At 33.5% G+C, this 14,617-nt stretch overlaps 3 protein-coding genes and 1 long non-coding RNA gene across 6 annotated transcripts; 2 read left to right on the forward strand and 2 right to left on the reverse strand.

The window, feature by feature from the left end:
* Nucleotides 1-1,981: 1,981 nt before the first annotated feature.
* On the reverse strand, nucleotides 1,982-2,870 carry LOC144567326 (dehydration-responsive element-binding protein 1A-like). The gene has a single exon (XM_078317430.1). It carries the CDS (start codon nucleotides 2,797-2,799, stop codon nucleotides 2,122-2,124), a length of 678 nt encoding a protein of 225 aa, XP_078173556.1. The 5' UTR covers nucleotides 2,800-2,870; the 3' UTR covers nucleotides 1,982-2,121.
* Nucleotides 2,871-10,172: 7,302 nt separating this feature from the next.
* On the forward strand, nucleotides 10,173-12,267 carry LOC144567443 (TraB family protein). Of its 3 annotated transcripts, none has more exons than XM_078317581.1 (7): nucleotides 10,173-10,596; nucleotides 10,874-11,002; nucleotides 11,100-11,188; nucleotides 11,291-11,365; nucleotides 11,451-11,561; nucleotides 11,646-11,741; nucleotides 11,960-12,267. In XM_078317581.1, the coding sequence occupies exons 1-7, from the start codon at nucleotides 10,569-10,571 to the stop codon at nucleotides 12,221-12,223; spliced, it is 792 nt and encodes a 263-aa protein (XP_078173707.1). In that variant the 5' UTR covers nucleotides 10,173-10,568; the 3' UTR covers nucleotides 12,224-12,267. The 3 variants fall into 3 exon arrangements, with proteins under 3 accessions (XP_078173707.1, XP_078173706.1, XP_078173704.1); XM_078317578.1 differs by having other exon boundaries at nucleotides 10,200-10,596; nucleotides 10,887-11,002; XM_078317580.1 differs by lacking the exon at nucleotides 11,451-11,561 and having other exon boundaries at nucleotides 10,196-10,596; nucleotides 10,887-11,002.
* Nucleotides 12,268-12,308: 41 nt separating this feature from the next.
* On the reverse strand, nucleotides 12,309-13,698 carry LOC144567444 (RING-H2 finger protein ATL57-like). Its single transcript, XM_078317582.1, has 3 exons — nucleotides 13,383-13,698; nucleotides 12,815-12,912; nucleotides 12,309-12,720 (listed from the first exon to the last, which is right to left on the reverse strand). The coding sequence occupies exons 1-3, from the start codon at nucleotides 13,557-13,559 to the stop codon at nucleotides 12,447-12,449; spliced, it is 549 nt and encodes a 182-aa protein (XP_078173708.1). The 5' UTR covers nucleotides 13,560-13,698; the 3' UTR covers nucleotides 12,309-12,446.
* Nucleotides 12,544-13,148, forward strand: LOC144567445 (uncharacterized). The gene is made up of 2 exons (XR_013515412.1): nucleotides 12,544-12,679; nucleotides 12,833-13,148. It is a non-coding gene; the product is annotated as an uncharacterized LOC144567445 (long non-coding RNA).
* Nucleotides 13,699-14,617: the final 919 nt, after the last annotated feature.

Below are 14,617 nucleotides of genomic sequence, written 5' to 3' on the forward strand. Positions count from 1 at the left end.
TCAAGTAAAAGTCAAATTTTTTTTTTCATTACTGAATTATAATAATTACAAAAGTCAGTTAACTAGCCAGAGCAAGACTGAACCTCCCCATATAAGCATAGCGTAAAATAAAGTCATTTAATCAAATCCAATCAACTTTGACTAAATAATGTAAACACGAGATAAAAATTATAAGAATTGAAATGTTATTTCGTTTTTCTTGCTTTAACCGAAAAGATATTTTGATCTCAGCCATTTTCACATATTTCGAAAAAAAATACATTAAAAAATTATAAAAATAAATAGGATCAAATTGTCATTTTGATCCAAAAAAAAAATTTCATTTCTTATCATTTTTGTAAAATAAAAATAATCATGTTGGTTTTATAAAAAACTTTTTCTAATTATGGTTTATAAAAAAAATTCCAATTTAGGTCAAATATGTTGGGATACATACAGTTTTAGATTTATTTCTGTTTCAGATCCGTAAAAGCAATTTAAATAGTCAACTACCAATTTCACTCTTGACCTCTTCTGATGGCTTCTTACCAGTAAATCAGTAAGAATAAAAATCATAAAATACCACCTCGAGCACGACCTCTTTGTTCACCTCCACTATTCATCGCTTCAAATCCTTCAACATTTACATGATCTCTCTGAACTTCGTGCTCAAACTCAAACCACTGGCAACTAATACCCCGTTTGATCCTACTCACGGCAGTCATTGATGTGTTGTCAGAATCTGTTCGCACTCGTACAGAGAAGAGATCACACGGTTGTTGAATCAAAGAGATAAGTTTAGGCTGGCGATGGAGTGGAGAAGCGGCATGGGAGCTAAAAAAAGAGAAGAGTAATAAGAGAAAGGAGGTAATAGAGCAAGTACGGAGATGATGTGGAGAGGAGCATGATGACGATGGCAGGCGAGGGATCCTGGGAGATGGTTTGAGAGGAAGGAAATAGAGAGAGGATGAAGAGATCAAACGTTACGGATATAATTTTTTTAGAGTTATGGAGGTCGGAGGGGAGGTACGGGTTGAGACCATAGTAGGAATTATCAGCCGATATCGATCCGGATCGGCCGATACGTATCAGTATCGACTGATACTGATCCGATACTGAGTCGATACTCACATATTTTCTGTTTTTCATTCAATTTCTGCTATTTTGATTCGATTTTGGTCATTATTCGTTTGAAAACTTGAACTCATGATTGATTAAATTAAATAGAGTATAAACTATGCAATACTAAAAACTCATCACATTCATTGATTAAATAGAGTATCAAGTATCAACTATGTTGAAATAGAGAAATATGAACCCGTGGTTAAAGATGTTAATAATATTTTATTTGGTTCTACAATGTCTTTTTTTTGTTTTGGACAATAATATCTCTATTTTTATCATAATACAAACGATAATGAAGTGATTCAGCCAGCACGACATAGTTTCTGGCAGTGAAATAATGTGTTTATAGTTTTAATGCTGTATTATATTGTGTTAGTGGATTATTTGATTGTAATTATTTATCTAAACATAAATTATTAACAAATTATTTTTTTATCAATTTTTTTTTATTTTTTTAGTGTAAAACAAGTTTCTGACCAAAAAACTGATTTTCTGATCTGAATTGGCCGATACTAACCGATACTCTGATACCGTATCGATATCGGCCAGAACCGATCCCGATACCGATAATTCCTACTATGGTTGAAACAAGAAGGAAGCGACGATTGAGGAGGAAGAAAGTCTCTTCAATTTCTTAAAATGGGAGATTTGTTAACAACACATGACACTTGACTTTCCAGAAATGAACGTTGCTTTTTACCGTTATATTTACATCTTCTCTAACTTCCAAATGAATATTCAATAACTACATTCTACAGTTTTCTCACAAAAAAAAAAAAAATAGAAACTAGAAACTACAGAGATAGGGAACTCTGTAACCTTGTGGATAGAGCAGCTCCATAAATTTACCAATTCTTCAAATTTTAAACAGAGCAGCTCCAGAAATTCATCAAATCTTAAAATTTCAAACAGAGTAGCTCATAAGTTTTCAAAGTTCAACCAGAGTACCTCCATAAAATCATCAAATCTTCAAATTTCAAACAGTGGAGCACCATAAATTCATCATATCTTCAATTTTCAAAAAGAGTAGCTCCATAAAGTCACCTCTGTGTTCTCTTCATCATCATCCCAACTTCCATAACTTCCCAGTGGAGGCTCCATCACTAACGCCTCGGCAAGGCTTGAATAGTACAGCCCCAAATTCATCTCTCCATTTCTATCCAAATCAAACTCCATCTGGTCCAACCTATTGGAATCAGACGCATCCTCACCAAACGAAGCTACACTACTAACCACTTCAGTTTCATCTGACACTTGGCTTGCTGACGTAGACAAAGTATCAGACACCCTGTCCCCAGTCTCCCTCCCATTTAATGCCTCAGCGACATCTATTGCCATGCGCTTAAGCTCTCGCACACTCGAGAAACTCGAAGGCATGTGGATGAGCCATGCCGAGTCAGCAAAATTGAGGCAAGCGGCACGTCCCTTGAGCGCAATTGCTGCCACGTCATGAGCTCGGGCTGCCATTTCGGCACTGTGAAATGTTCCAACCCAGATTCTCGATCTTGTATTGGGTTCTCGTACTTCGCAAACCCAACGGTTCGAGTTGCTCCGACGCCGGATACCCTTGTAAACCGGGTGGCGGGTTTCTCGGAACTTGGTTCGGCCGGTCGGTCTCTTGGGAGGAGAGGACCAGACTGTTGCATACTCTGATGAGGTTGTCGGTGAACACGATTCGCTTGATGATGACTCCATTTTCGTTTTTGTCTTTTGATTGTGAATTCGCTAGAACAGAGGATAAGCTTTTGTGTTGAGTTTATTCGAGGGTCTGACTTTAGTGGAGGTATTTATAGGTTAAGTAGGGGGGTAATTCAGTATTTTGCGGTCTACGCGCAAATGAGATAGAGATGAAGAGGCAGCGGCAGCATTAAATATATATATATATATATATATATATATATTTTTTTTTTTTTTTTTTTTTGAGAAACAGCATTAAAAATTGAAAACTAAGGAAAGGGGGAGGAATCCGGATTTGTCGAGGAGTTTTGCTTGGTTTCAGACATTTTGGGGGTATTTTTGTCTTTTGTTATGGCAAGTGGCTTTGTTGTCATGAATTTGCAGTTGGGAGAGTTGAAATCGTACGTCAGCGCTCACGTTTTCAGAACAATTATTTTCTCGGAATTATGACGGGGGTCACTGTTTTTGAATTTTGACTGTTTACTTTTGATGAGCCTTGTATGGCCGTTAGGAGTACAGTACATTGTGAGGTTATTTGTCAACTATCTAACACCACGACAGAGATTTTTTTAGGCTTTATGATTTAAGTAGAATCGTTTTTCAAATTTCATTTGGAAATAAATACTTATTAGAATTTTTTTTTTTTAAATATTGGTTTTCATAACGAGCAGGCAGAAGCAGATATACTACTCACATGACCCCACCAAAATAATGAGAAGGATTAGACTATTTGACAGTTGGTTGTGAAAATAACATAGCATAACTAAATTACTTACAGTCCCAGTCAATTTTATGTGGTTATTATTAAAATGTAAATTTGTAAACTACATTTTCAATACAAAGAACTTATGTCACTATTATTGTTTAAACTTCTGTTTTTTTTATTTAAACAAATATTTTGCACATACAAAAATATTGACCTAATTAGAAAGGATAGGTTCCTTATTTTCCAAGGTGCTTTATCATCGGATAATACTTCGACATGAATTACTTATTTTTATAAACCTTGGATAGGTTTGATTGTAACGCATAATATTTAAGTTCATTTCCACTCCAATATATATACTACCCGCCTACACGATTTATTGCATTTTATTACTTAACGAAATTATCAAGATAAGGGTCTGCGTCAGCATTCTGATCTTGACGATTTCACAGCTGCTTCGATCCTGATTTGCGATCAAACAACTTAAAAACAATAAAGGCCCATTGGATAGGAAGAAGACAAAATAGCACTTTTTGAGCAGCTGGATACACCGTATCCGAATCGATGGAAATTATAATTAATCCAAGTTCAACCTCTCTTCTCAAATATCAATTAAATAATTTCCTCACGTGCACATTAGGTCTACAGCCTTACGGTTAGACATTCAGGCTACAACGCATAACGCATTGGATGACCTTTCGCCGTGCTTACAAAGTCATATGAGGGACTTGAGCCTCACATTATGCCCAATATTTTAAATAGTAAATTAGTAAAGTGTGGGGATCAAGTTACCATGTAATAAATTTAATTTTAACAACAATAATAAATAATTTATAATTATAAATTATGTTTAATAAATTATAATATATTTTATATTTGTGGTGCGCATGAAAAATGATATGATTTGCATAAATTTTATTGTTCATTAGTTGACTGAAACTTACAACAATTTATATTACACGATCTTTTACGAACTATTAAATATTAGCGAATTATATGAAATTTGTACTATCATATATGTCTATATTTTTTTCTATCTTTTTATTTTTAACTTAATTTAATAATATATTTCCAAAATCGTTAAAATATTCATTGTTAAGCGAGTACAACTGATCAATAAATCCTCAATATTCTGTCAATAAACTTAATTTGACTTTCAAATTATTAATATTTTTATTGAAAGTCCTTTTATCATGTTTTTCAGGTAAGAACTAATATAAGTCTTATTTCTATGATTTGATGGACATCCTTTAGAAAAAAGAAGAAAAAAAAAACATACATCCTCGTTAAAAAAAAAATCAATGTTAGCTTGTACTTTGTATACTAAAATTTATGAAATACATTTTAGATATCAGTAAAAGACAATAACATTATTAAAAGAGTGAGGCTCCTGTGAGATACAGATCGGTCTGTATTTTGAATTCATATATATTTTTATATTTTCAAAGTTTAAACCGTCTATATCTAAATTGCTCAACATAATGTCCTGTATAAAAATGTACTTAAAAATCAATTTCTTTTTTTTTAATTTACATTTACTATTTTTTAAGTAGGAAGAACTTAACTATTTTTTTATAACCATTACAGAAACTGCATGGTTGAACTTCACTATTTTCGAATGGTTCAAATTATGAATTAAATGACGCTCTACCTACCCAAAAAAAAAATCTTAAAATTATAAAATATAATGTATCCAAGTAGATTTTTATATTAAGATTATGTTTAGAGGTTCAAATTAATTGTCTGAACTTTACAATATAAAACGAAGTGATTTGTAATATACATATTACCATAACCTAGCTCACCATAAATAAAATGTCAACATAATTTTTCATAATCTAATAAAGAAATAAAAAAAAAATTCAATTGTGTAGGAAGCACTAATCGAAGTTGTCAACTACTAAAATTGTGGCTTGACGACAAGACAATTTTATCCTTTAAAGAAGTTTAAGTCAATATAAAGTCACTTATAACATGAAGTTACAACAGCATAATTTGTGTGAACGACAGTGAAACATTTTAAAGTCCAAATAATAGAAGCATTAAATTTGGGTCAATTGATGAATTACGAGGGAAGCGTGTTGTACTGGTAAATCAGGCCAACAATTCATACATACTAGATGACGTACGAGTGGCAAGTGCAACGCAAATTAAAATATATTTATTTTTATTCTGGTAAAAAAGAGGATGAGAAGAATCACGCTTCTTAGCTTTAAATGGTTAGATTTCAAAAGACAACTTTTGCAATTGAATTATTACGAGAGTCAAGGAGGCACCACTGGAGGCTGTCTACATCTTGCTAGTCCAATAAAGAGATAGCAAACTAACTTTGACTAGTGGTTTGATTGATTTGTGTCTCAAGATATCCGGATTGAAGTTCAGATTTGTAATGAGGTTTTGACGTCATTGCCTACCCTTGATAACTCAGCTTTAAATAATTTCCAAAATAGTCCTAATAATATTGGATTTGACTTGGCAAATGTGTTTGTAAGACAAATTTTAAAGTAGGTTAAACAAGTCAAGGTGTGTCAAGTTAATTTAATTTGGGTTTATGTTTATTGAATGAGATATGATATTTATTGTCTGGACCAAAATTATCTCAGACTCGTTCAACAGCAAGCAAGAGCGAAGTCAGACTTTCTGATTATGAGGGTCAATTGTGAATGTGATCAATCATATAAAATTTTTATGCTGTGAATGGAGGTCAATTTACTATATTCGTAGCATTTTGCTCTATATTATATAGAAAATTATGTGTCAATACAATTCTTTTTTTTTAAAAAAAAGTGGGGGTTAATTGTCCCCCATTGACTCTTACTCCTTCCGCCTCTGTCAGCTAGGGCAGATCACTAGTACGGATCATATGCAAAAACATTTAAAAATACAAAATTATTTGTAAATGATTTTTTTTTTAAATTTAAATTTGGTACACATTCACACACATAACGTGTCCCTTGCTGGTGAATAATTAAGCCAAGATGATTTTGTCACGATTTTTAACAAGTTTGTTATTCAACTTAGTTGTCATCTCTATTGAATACATTTAGTAAACCAAATATATGGATCTCATATTTTTGGAGCGTGTACTTCTCAATTAGTGTGAATTCTTATTCGATCGAACACACACACCTAATTAAGGGTTCCTCTTGAAAAAGTCAGAGTTTGTCGTGTAATTGAGGATAAATTTTAAATGTCAACTTTTCATGCAAGTTTAACATGTTTGACTTCTTCTTTAAGAATGTAATCATTAATTAAGTCAAAGTATGGATGCCTCTGGTTTAGTCCAAAAGTGAAAGGAATTAATGTCCCTCTTGACTCTTAAATAGAATTTAGGGACTTGTTTGACTAGAGGTGACATAGTGAAAGAATAGAAGAAAAATAGAATTTGAAATAAGCTTATATTTTGTACTATTTTGATCAGTTAAAGATGAAAAAGTTAAATAGTATAAGAGTTATAAATATAGTTAAATAAGTCAATTTTATTTATTTTTTTTTTGAAAAAAATCAATTCAACTATCCACCACTCCGATGAAATAGACAATTAGTTCATGACGGTTTAAAAGAGGTACTTGTAAAAGGAAGGACTTTTCACGTAAAAATTGAAATTCAATTTTATTTTTTCAATTTTCACAATTTCACTCAATTCATCACTCAATTCAGTAGAATCTCTATTAAGAGTAGAACTAGGGTGTTCTTAAGTTCACCCAAGTCCCTTGGTGAACTCAAGTCTAAAACCCGTTAAATTGGCTTCAAATGACGAATCTGAACTGTTAAACCTCCCCCTATCTTATGAGTGATGCGTCTACATGTAAAAATTTTAAACATTCAAATTAATTTAGTATAAAGTCAATCAGTCAAAATTAGAAGGTTAATAAATTAATTTTAATGCATTCATTTTTTTGAATATTTTTTGACCGCTTGACTTTATACTAAATTAATTCAAATGTTTAAAATTTTCACATGTAGATGTAATATAGGCAGGTTTCAACGGTTCGGATTCATCATTTAAAACTGATTTGACTAGTTTTAGACTTAAGTTCACCAAAAAACTTGATGAACTTAAGAATAGTTCTACTCCTCTATTTAATCTATTCCCCTTTTTTTGTCTCCAGCCGAACATACCCTAGAAAAATAATTCTCATTGACACTCAAAATTACTATTCTTGTTCCTCACACTCGTCCATCTAAAACGTGTACCATGTTTCTTGCAAATGTAAATCATGTTTATGTTTAATGCGAACTTCAATTTTTGTATTACTTAAATTCTTAGTTTTCAGTGCATAATTTATTTATTTGGTTTCAATTTTTGATCTACTCTGTATACTCCAATTAGATGATAATACATGATAAAAATGGTTTCATTATTATTTATGCAATATTTTTATTACATTTATCCACTACAAAAATCTGCCATTAATTTTTAAGATAAAAACTAACTATTATTAAGAATAAACTGAAAGATAAACACTTTTATTCTCGTAGATATTAAGGATGGTCCTATTTCAAAAAGTTGTATTAGAAATTAAGAAATATTTCTAATATAAAATAATTAGTGTATCCAAAATCATAACTACTTGAGGAGAATTTTTTGTGTATAGAAAATATTAAAAACGAGAGAGAAATAGAAAGAGTACCTGTAATTTTTTTTAAGAGTAGAAAGAACGGTGGAGGAAGAACCGATAAAAAAAACCTACTATTAGAATTGGTGGAGGAGACACTGACTCTAACCCAATTATGGTTTCTGTTTTTAATTTTCTCTATTAAAATATACAAAATTCTTAAGAAAATACATAAAATATCTTAGAATTTAGATATAATAGAAAGACTCTATCTATTTACTTAAAAAATTTCATATTTTAATAGAGAAAACAGAAAACAGAATACAAAACTAGGTTAGGATTGGTGTCTCCTCCACCGATCTAACATTGAGGTGTTTCTGCATCGGTTCCTCTCTCACCGGTCTTTCAAATCGGTTCCTCCCGCATCGTATATTCTTTCTATTTCTCTCTCTTCTTTTTTAATATTTTCTATAGACAAAAAAAAATCTCCTACTTGAGCATACGAATATACGATAGTCTTTTAGCAGAAAAAAAGAAGAATATACGATAGTCCCATAGCCAAAGGGCATCTTAGCTGGAACAGTCAAATTCTCTAGCATAATATTTCTAGGTATTATGGCACGTGTTAAATGTAAATCCAAACAACCATACTTTTGTTCACTGGATCTTGCAACGGCTTATGGCTCTTGAGTCTTGAGAGATAGCTTTGGTTCCAGAAATTCAAAGTTTTATTCTAGATTGTCAAGTAAACACCTGTTTTATTTTTTCCCTTTTAACTTTAATTGGTGGATGGTTTCATATGAAGTTTTAGCTGAAAACATCTTCACAAATATTCAACCCATTAATTGCAATTTGTGGATCTTCTACAACCCATCCAAGCCCACAACAAATAGAATCCGATGCCTTGCTAGGATTACATCCAGAGCCTATATTGTGCCCATTACATCTTTCAGTTGAATCCTTTTTGGTACCTGTCCAAGAAATTTCTCTCAACTTCTTTCGACCTTCAATAGCAAGAAGTCTAGAACTCATAGACCTGGTCCAAGTCTCCAGGGAGGCTCTTTGGTTCAGTTACAGATGGGATGGGTTGGGCCAGTAGCAAAGCGTTGTTTCGAAATGTTGGTATTTCTTGTTTGTCAGACAGATCAGTTGCTGATGTGAAACAGACTGTGTACGTGTAATAGCTAGGGCCTCTTAGCCAGTTCCCAATCCTTTCTAAAAGCTTAAAATATTATAAAACAAAAGAAAGGATAATTACATGAGGTAAGGCACAGTGATAACTTTCCCTTGACCATATTTGCCGAATACCCGGATACATATCTAGTACCAAAAGATCACAGTGTACAAAACACAAATATAGGAAAGTCCAAAATTCACATGCTGAAATACCTAATCAAATTAATCAAATTAATCAAATTAAACAAATCTGACCTTTCCTCTGTCCAAAAAGTTAAAAGTGAAAAAATATTATCACACATCGTTTATCTAGAGTAATATTACTCTCTCCGAAACACTATCCTCTGCGGAGTTTTTTCGTGTGGTGCTGTGCGGCGCTTTTAATCTGGTCCGTTCGTTTCGGATCGGACGGACTGGATTAAGGGTTCACCAAATTTTGAGTTTTTTTTTTTAAATTCGGGCAAGATCTGATCTGATCCGTCCGATTCGAAATGAACGGACCAGATTAAAAGCGCCGCACGGAAAAACTCCGCAGAGGATACTTTTCCTACTCTCCCCTCCCCCTATTGGAAAATTCGTTTGTTTCTTATAATCCAAACAAGCAACACTGCGTTCCTTTGACAATTGACATCTGCATGCAACTTTCCCATAGTCCCTCCAATGAATTCAAATTAAGAACTAAATCTGTATCATTACCAGAATTAAAAGGACTCCAAAAATAGCCTATCTCATCACAACTTCACAAGTGGTCTTTCTTACAATCAAATCGACTTTTATTATAAAAAAGAGCATGCTTGAAATCAGTCTAAAACTAACCCAAGCCCACAATAAATAGAGTCTATGACCCTATCAGGCTTTGCGTTCGTAGCCTGTAACAGGCCTACAAATTAGCCCATTAATTTCAGTTGTATTCGAGTTATCTGAAGTTCCGTAAAAATCTCTTATCTTCGTTCTCCTCCAGAAAGACAGAGCAAGTAGAAGAAGAGCTGAGTAAATAAGCGGACATTAGTATCTCTAAGACTCTAACCATAGAAAAATAGTAAAAGAAAAGAAAGAGAAAATGGAAACCTTAAAGGCCTTCATCCGACCTCCTCCACCTTGTTTTGACTATAAGACGGCAGTACTTACCGAGACGCGGTCCACCGTGGCTGTGGCGCACCCAGAGTTGATGGACCTGGTCCAAGGAGGCTCTCTGGTGCTGGTACAGAAGCGACGGTTTGGGCCGGTACCGGAGTGGCGGCGCTGGTTTGTAGAACCAGAGAGGATATGGTTACTTGGGACCTCTCACTTGTCAGAGAGATCAGCTGCTGACGTGGAACGGGTCGTGCGGGCGGTACGACCCGATAATGTGGTTGTGGAGCTATGTCGCAGCAGGCAAGTTAGACGAAAGGCTTATGCTATTCTCATTCTCTAATTGGATTTTTTTTTTAATTGAAACAACCACTAAGATTTAACAATTTAATCCAAAACCTTGCTACAATCATAAATTCATTAGCCAAAGTGCATATGCAGTGTTATGCACTATGGATATGGTATTTGAAAGGTCGAAGGTAATAAGTTATAACAGTAATATTTCAACTCCTAGATTGTTATTTGGAGATTCCTGTCTGTACCAAATCAATATAGATTAAGCTAACTCGTGTATCTGCAGAATTCTATTTCAGAGCTGGAATAATGTATGCATCAGCAGATGACCAGAATGCCCCACTTTTGAATTCAAACATGTTTTCCTTGAGTGGTGCCAAATTTTTTGGAGCAATTAGCCGTAGTATAAACTTGGGTACCTTTCTTCTTCCCATGTTAAACATTTAACTACATGTACCAGGTACCTGTTTATGGTATCAAGGTGTGAAATTTTACATTTAATGCAATTGCAGGGGGACAGAGTGCCCTTGCACTACGGCTGCTCTTGGCTGTGTTTTCTTCGAAAATTACTTCTGGCACAAATCAAATTTTTGGAGATGAGGTTATATTTGACATCTTCTAGAAGCTTCTGGTTCTGACATTTCTCGACTGCCCTTCCATTATAATAACTATTGATATGTTATATTTTTAATATTATGGGTAGTTTCGAGCTGCCAGGAAAGCAGCTGAAGAAATTGGAGCTCAAGTAGTTTTGGGTGATCGACCAATTGAAATAACAGTATGTATCTCTCCTAATTATTTTAGTATCTCATTCCAATGGTCTATTTTATCCAAATATTTTATTTTGCCATGGCTAATTTTAGCTTCAACGTGCTTGGAATTCTCTCAACTGGAATGAAAAATTGAGATTCGTGACTTTGCTTTTTCGTGGTATAACTTCTCCTTCTCTCGAAAGTAAAGAGGGGGATTTTGAGGTGAATTTTGTGCCAATATCTCTATGTTTTAATTAAACTATGCTATCTTTCATTATTTCTTAATCAAGCATATTAAATACGCAGATTGAAGATGAGGGAGTTAGTCCATTTAAGCTATACGAACAACTGAGCAATACATACCCATCCCTTCTACAACCTTTAATACACGAGCGTGACACGGTATATCTCATTCTTTTAACCACAAACTCACATTGAAAATTTTGATGTGTGTACCATTATTGAGACTGAGACTGGTACTAGATTGAGTGCTCCCAAATGCTTATATTAAGTATTAACCATGCAATGAAGGCTTGGTTGTGCAGCCAAGAATCAGCTGAGTGTCAATGAACTAAATTTAAACATTCTCAATTAAACTTAATAATTATGTGTACTTTCAGTATCTTGCATGGTCTCTAAAGCGAAGCAAAGCTGTGAATAATTGTAAAACAGTGGTCGGGGTCATAGGGAAAGGTCACATGAATGGTGTGGTCTATGCATTAATGGCGGACCAAGGAGATTTGCGCTTCCGTGATCTCGTTGGAAGAACATCACAGGAGAGCTCTAATAGCTGGGTGAAGAGTCTAATTAAAGGCTTAATTAGAGATACCATAATTGGTGTTGTTCTTTGGGCTCTGTATGAACAATTGCATACGACCTTTTAAGACCGTAATCAACACGGTACTATTTAAGTTTATTGGGTTACATATAGAAGAAGATGTCAAATATTGAATGAATAAAGAATTATGTTATGTACAAGTACAAATTTCAGAGAATTTACAAAATAATATGCACATGTGGTTTTACTGAATTCTGATTAGAAGTTCAGCTAATCTTTACAGTTAAAATAATTTATAATTCTATATTTGGCTGTAGCAAGAATGGTCCTTATCTATCTAACTCGGCTATTTCAAGAGAACTATGGTTGGATGTTTCCCACTGGTTGACAAAATGTCGAAAAAATGCATTTCTATTCATTGTATTTCTTGAAGTAGTCACATAGTTACCCGCAAACAGATGGTTTAACGAGACTCGGCAAATGGGGCACGTTGAGTGTGACTCGAGCCAGACATCGATGCAGCCGGAATGAAAGTTGTGGCCACAGGTTGGCATGATTCTCAGTATGTCTCTCTCTTCATACTCCCCTAAGCATATGGTACACCTAAGAATTTTAAGGCCGAAAAAAGGCACTACTTTACACTGCATATATTATTTGATATAATTTTCTTTGATTAGATATATTCAATTTCACTTACTGGTCTTCTGTTACACAGGGAGGCTGCTTGATGTACTTCAATGTTGGCATTGCAGCAATGACAACTGGTTCAAGTCCATCTACAATGCACTCTGGCTGCTGAAATGCCTCATTTCAGAATATTGAATAAAAGTAAATAATTCAGAGAAGTAAAAGTTCCATATCAGTTGAGAAAACTTTAGTCACATTCATTGATGTTTTGATATTACACGGCAACAATTAATTCCGCATCAGCTATATAAATTTTGTACTGCCAACACCCTCCCCAATTCAATCCCAAACGAAAAGACAATAAAATTTACTGAAATGGATTCTTCATTTCGGTTTTCAATCAAACTTGAAATGGGTTAATACTGCAGTTAATTTTGCTTAATACATCTGGCTTTGGATTGACATATTGGATATTCTTAAATTTAGTGTAATGTAGAAAACTATGGACATAAATTTAACGTACAAATAAAAAAGAAAAAAAAGAAATTAATTTACTATTTTCATGCAAATAAAATTGAAATACAAAGATTAATGCATTATTGGTAATGCAAAAAAAAAAAAAAGTATAGCAAGAAAACCATGATATTTTGTGTTGCCCGCATTTGAGAGCGCATCTCAAACTCGTAAGGAACTGTCCGGAGATCAACGGACTCGCTGCGACCACATACAACCCGTGCACAAACAAAGATGATTAGACCTAAGCTCACAACGAACCCAACGAGTGTCGTTGCGAGATTCAACCCAGAGTCTAGCATATCATCAACTTGTTTGTCATGGACAAAATTGGTTTGGAATGGTGGAAAGGGGGAGGAGAATGGGAAATGCAAATAAGGGATTTGATAGTTTGACTGCCATTTAGGATTAGGAATAGCTTTGCAATATGGCAAGGAATTAAAGAAGCCTGATTAATTGTAATAGGTATAACAGATATGCTTTCGTTTGGAATCAAACAGCTATCAGAAGTGCCTTTTCTATGGGCTGGGACCAGCTTTATTTTTCTAGCTCAAACTGTAGTCATGTAAAGAAAGGAAGGACTTAAGGAGATGTTAATACCAACGGACCGGATTGATCTGATTTAGAACTAGCTTTATATAAATCTGGTCCGTTCATTTCAAAAGTACGGTACAATTTCTTTCAAGGAAAAACGTGACGTAACATGACTAATATGTTCTGACTTTATCATGTGACGCGATCAATTTCTTTTTATGTGACGTGACTGTTACTAATCACATTCAATTTTTTTTTCTAAGTTTTAAGTTAATTTATAGAAAATAATAATAATAAGTACTAAAAAAATATGAAATTATTACAAAAAAAAATTATAATAAAGAAATAAAGCTGAAAAATTTGATGATCACATTCAATTTGTTTTTCTCAGTTTTAAGTTAGTTTATAGAAAATAATAACAAGATATACTGAAAAAAAAATACAAAATTACAAGAAATATTAGTTTTAGTTTGCCTTTCAATCCCAGACAATCATCCATTTCTATATATTATTTTTATCTAATTTCTAATATTAAAAATTCTGTAAATTAAACAATACAAAATCTATCATCAACCGTCAAATACGGGTCAGAGGAAGCATAAGGAGGAAGCTACTGAAGGTGACAGTGCTCAACCCATCCAACATTATATATATAATAATAATAATTACAAATAAATTATAATAAAGAAATAAAGTTGAAAAAATTAGTTGCGTGACGTAATGAAATTAATAACAACATGACTAATTTTAAATTATACTGTACCAACTCAAAATTTGATTGGATCTGGACCGTCCGATTAAAATCTAGATCAACCCAGTTCGAGAT

Source organism: Carex rostrata, chromosome 16 (genome assembly GCF_964058835.1).
Source record: "Carex rostrata chromosome 16, lpCarRost1.2, whole genome shotgun sequence".
NCBI classification, from domain to species: Eukaryota; Viridiplantae; Streptophyta; class Magnoliopsida; order Poales; family Cyperaceae; genus Carex; species Carex rostrata.

Bases quoted from the DNA above. Each gene is read 5' to 3' on its own strand.
- LOC144567443 (XM_078317578.1), top strand. From the start codon at position 10,283: ATGGAAACCTTAAAGGCCTTCATCCGACCTCCTCCACCTTGTTTTGAC. The intron at 10,597-10,886 runs GCAAGTTAGACG...ATTCTATTTCAG, and splicing joins GTGGAGCTATGTCGCAGCAG to AGCTGGAATAATGTATGCAT. The intron at 11,562-11,645 runs GTGAATTTTGTG...TTAAATACGCAG, and splicing joins GTAAAGAGGGGGATTTTGAG to ATTGAAGATGAGGGAGTTAG.
- LOC144567444 (XM_078317582.1), bottom strand. From the start codon at position 13,559: ATGCTAGACTCTGGGTTGAATCTCGCAACGACACTCGTTGGGTTCGTT. The intron at 12,913-13,382 runs GTTTTCTTGCTA...GAGGCATTTCAG, and splicing joins GGGCAACACAAAATATCATG to CAGCCAGAGTGCATTGTAGA. The intron at 12,721-12,814 runs GTAAGTGAAATT...TAAAATTCTTAG, and splicing joins CCCTGTGTAACAGAAGACCA to GTGTACCATATGCTTAGGGG.
- LOC144567326 (XM_078317430.1), bottom strand. From the start codon at position 2,799: ATGGAGTCATCATCAAGCGAATCGTGTTCACCGACAACCTCATCAGAG.